This window comes from Octopus bimaculoides, chromosome 1 (assembly GCF_001194135.2).
Source record: "Octopus bimaculoides isolate UCB-OBI-ISO-001 chromosome 1, ASM119413v2, whole genome shotgun sequence".
Lineage (NCBI taxonomy): Eukaryota > Metazoa > Mollusca > Cephalopoda > Octopoda > Octopodidae > Octopus > Octopus bimaculoides.
In genome coordinates, this window is record NC_068981.1 from 198,635,219 (window position 1) to 198,638,530 (window position 3,312).

The 3,312-nt window shown below is 36.9% G+C and overlaps 1 protein-coding gene across 1 annotated transcript in view; it reads left to right on the forward strand.

The window, feature by feature from the left end:
• The first annotated feature begins 425 nt into the window (after nt 1-425).
• Nucleotides 426-3,312, forward strand: part of LOC106872756 (hatching enzyme 1.2) — a 19,700-nt gene continuing 16,813 nt past the window's right edge. Inside the window, exons 1-2 of the mRNA XM_014919848.2 lie at nt 426-625; nt 1,517-1,535. Coding sequence (XP_014775334.1) covers nt 554-625; nt 1,517-1,535 — 91 coding nt within the window. The 5' untranslated portion in view covers nt 426-553. The remainder of the gene's footprint in view (nt 626-1,516; nt 1,536-3,312) is intronic.

Sequence of the window (3,312 nt, forward strand, 5' to 3'; positions counted from 1 at the left end):
TAGGGAAAAGAACCAAGGTTCATGAACTTTGTAAAGCTCAATTTAATTTTAATTTTTTTATAAATTGATTTTAATTGAGTTTTTACCTGTAATTTTGGATTTTGTCCCTAATATTATTATTATATATATATATATATATATATATATATATATATATACATGCATACACACACACACACATATGTGTTTATATATATGTACATACACACGCATATATATATATATATACACATACATATGCATATATATGTATATACATATGTGTGTGGCTTTGTAACAATTATCTATTTTTTTAATCTTTGTTCATATTTTTATATTGTGTGTGTGTGTGTGTGTGTGTGTGTGTGTGTGTGTTTCATTGCTGCCATATGCCATTTTCTCCATAGTTATCAACTGACCACATGGAGTTTCTCAACCAAAGCCATTAAAAGAGAACTTTGACTTTCTAACAAGAACATCACATGTCCTCAAGAATACACTGCCTGTCTGTCTGACAAAGACACAGACAACAACAACAACAACAACAACAGCAGTAGCAGCAGCAACATCAAATATGTCACGGAATATCATTGTATTGTTACTCTTTTGTTTTGGAACTATTGGTGCCATACCAATAAAGTCTGAGGTATTTTAGTTTTCTTCTTCATAATTCCAACGCTTTTTTTCTCTGCTATTTTTTATTATTATTAGTTTTTATTATTATTAGTTTTTATTATTTAACAGTTAAATTTGGATTGCTTACAGAATAAATATCTCAGGGACACCATCTGCATGAAAAAACAACACTTCAGTCTTTTGTTAACATAAATAATGTAAAAAGCATTTGTGAGCTAACTTGAAATATATATGTGGTGGCTAAAAAAACATCAGTCACTCACTAATATTTTCATTTTTGTTGGAAAGTATGGGAGAAAACTCTGGACATGTTTTGGTCTTATTCTGATCTTATCAACGAAACATGGTGTTAACTGTACTTGATTTAAACAATAATGACTGAATTTACAATTAAATGCATTAAATTAGATAATAGTTGAAAAAAAAAGTAGAATTGTTTAAGGATACATAACTTAGGGACGACATCTGCAGAAGAAGAACAATTAAGTTAAATTAGTGCTAATGTATTTCATGTGATATCTTATTTTGTGTTTTTATGTTCTGAGTTCAAATTGTCCCATGGTTAAGTTTCACTCTCAGTCTTTCAGGGTCAATAAAACAGGTTCGTCTGATTGTGCCTTCTCTCAGCAACTAAGGTGAACTTGTGTCATCATCGAAAGACACTATTACATACCTTTCAGAGAACAGCAGGAGGGTAGACAAAGGGTGTTCTATTTAATCCTTTTTGTCCTGGGTTCAAATCCCATTAATGTCAAGTTTATATTTCCTCATTTTGAGGTCAATAAAGTACCAGCCAAATACTGGGGTTAATTATAGTCTTCCTTCAAATATTACAATCTTATCTCTAATTAAAAAATCATTATTAAACATAATATTCCTATTAAATATCTTTTCTTTGCAGTTTGAATATTTGCCCGAAGGTAAGATATTTTTTAATTTCCCGTTTTTATGTTTTTCAGCAAACAAACATTATAAACATGTAATACACACACACACACACACACACACACACACTGAGTAACAGGCATCCATTGGTCTCGATAGACCTTTGATCTGTGCCTGGAGAATTTGTGTCAGCTGCTGTTGATGGTGGAGCAGTGCCTGCTGTGACAGCACAGGCCCACATGGGAGTGCCAGTCACATTTGAAGAAGCTCTCTACTGGCACAACTGGCTGCACCTTTCTTTGGATGCAACTTTACCTTGGAAAGTTCCAGTTTCTCTTCCCCTCCATCTCCCTGCCAAGTCTTCAGCCTGGGCAACCATTTGCAAACTCCTCTCATCTCAGGACATCCAAATCTATTGACTTCATATCTCTCTTGCAGACATCTTTGGAACAAAGATGAGGTTATACTCATGCTCTTGTGCTGGTGGCCAATTCCTCATGCAGGAGGTCTTTTAGGATCCTCCCGTCTGGGGGTGTAGACGGTGCTGTTGGATCAGGGTGAATATACTGGGTATCTTGGTGTGGTTGAGGACTTGGTTGACTCGGTCAGTCCACTCAATATCCTAGATGCATCTCAGGCTATGAAGGTGAAAGACGTCAAGATGCTGTTCCTGCCTGGAGTAGAGGCTCCACGTCTCATCATCGTAAAGTAGTGTGCTGAGGATGCGCACCTTATGGTCTGCAATCTTGGCGTTTGTGGCCAGTTTCCTGTTTCTCCAGACTTTCTTTGTGAGCCTGGCAAATGTGGAGGATGCTCATCTGACTCATCTACTGATATCAGGTTCCAAGGAGAAGTTATCAGTGATGGTAGAACTGAGATAAGTGAATTCATGGACTGCCTCCAGCTTGTTGATGGTGGTATGGTGGTCTTTGGGTCAATAGTCAGGCTAAATTCCTGACAAACCTTTCAGAGTCTTGTCCACGAGGTGCTGCATTTGCTCCTCAGAGTGCACTGTCAGTGCTGTGTCATCCGTGAACAGAATTTCTCTGATGAGTATCTGGTACACTCTGGATTTTGCTTTCAGCCTCAACAGACTATACAGTTTACTGTTTGATCTGGTGTGAAGGTAAACACTATCAGTTGATGTCTTAAATGCATGTTTCAGCACGTCTGTGAAAATCCCAAACAGGGTGGTGACAAGCACACAGCCCTGCTTCATGCTGCTATGTATGTTGAATGCCTCTGAAGAAAAAACCCATCAAATTGAATGACATCTCTCATGTCCGCATGAAACAATTGGACAATCCTGAGAAGTCTTGGAGGACAGCCAATCTTGGCAAGGATTTTGAGCAGGCCATCTCTACTGACTAGGTCAAAAGCTTTTGTGAGGTCAAAAAAGGTGCTCTCAGCACTTCTTCTGCAGCTGTCAAAGAGAGAAGATTGTGTCGATGGTGGAGCGTTCTCACCTGAAACCTGAAAGCACAGAGATTCAGGCTAAACCCTCTCAGCAATTTTATGTATTCTCTCTCTCTCTCCCCCCATCTCTCTGTATCATTGCTATCCAGTAGCCCCTCCCACTCTATATATACCCAGGTCTTTTGCCACTTACTTGCACTCTTTAATCACCCTCCCTTCACAATATCCTGTCAATTATTGAATTCATCCATGAAAATCCACAATCACATATAGAAAAATTTAACAAGTAAATACACTAAAAAGACCTATAATAAAAATCCAAAAATTCAATAATTGCTTTTTTCTCTAAATTATATATTTATATATTATATATTGTGAAATTTAATTTAATTTTAA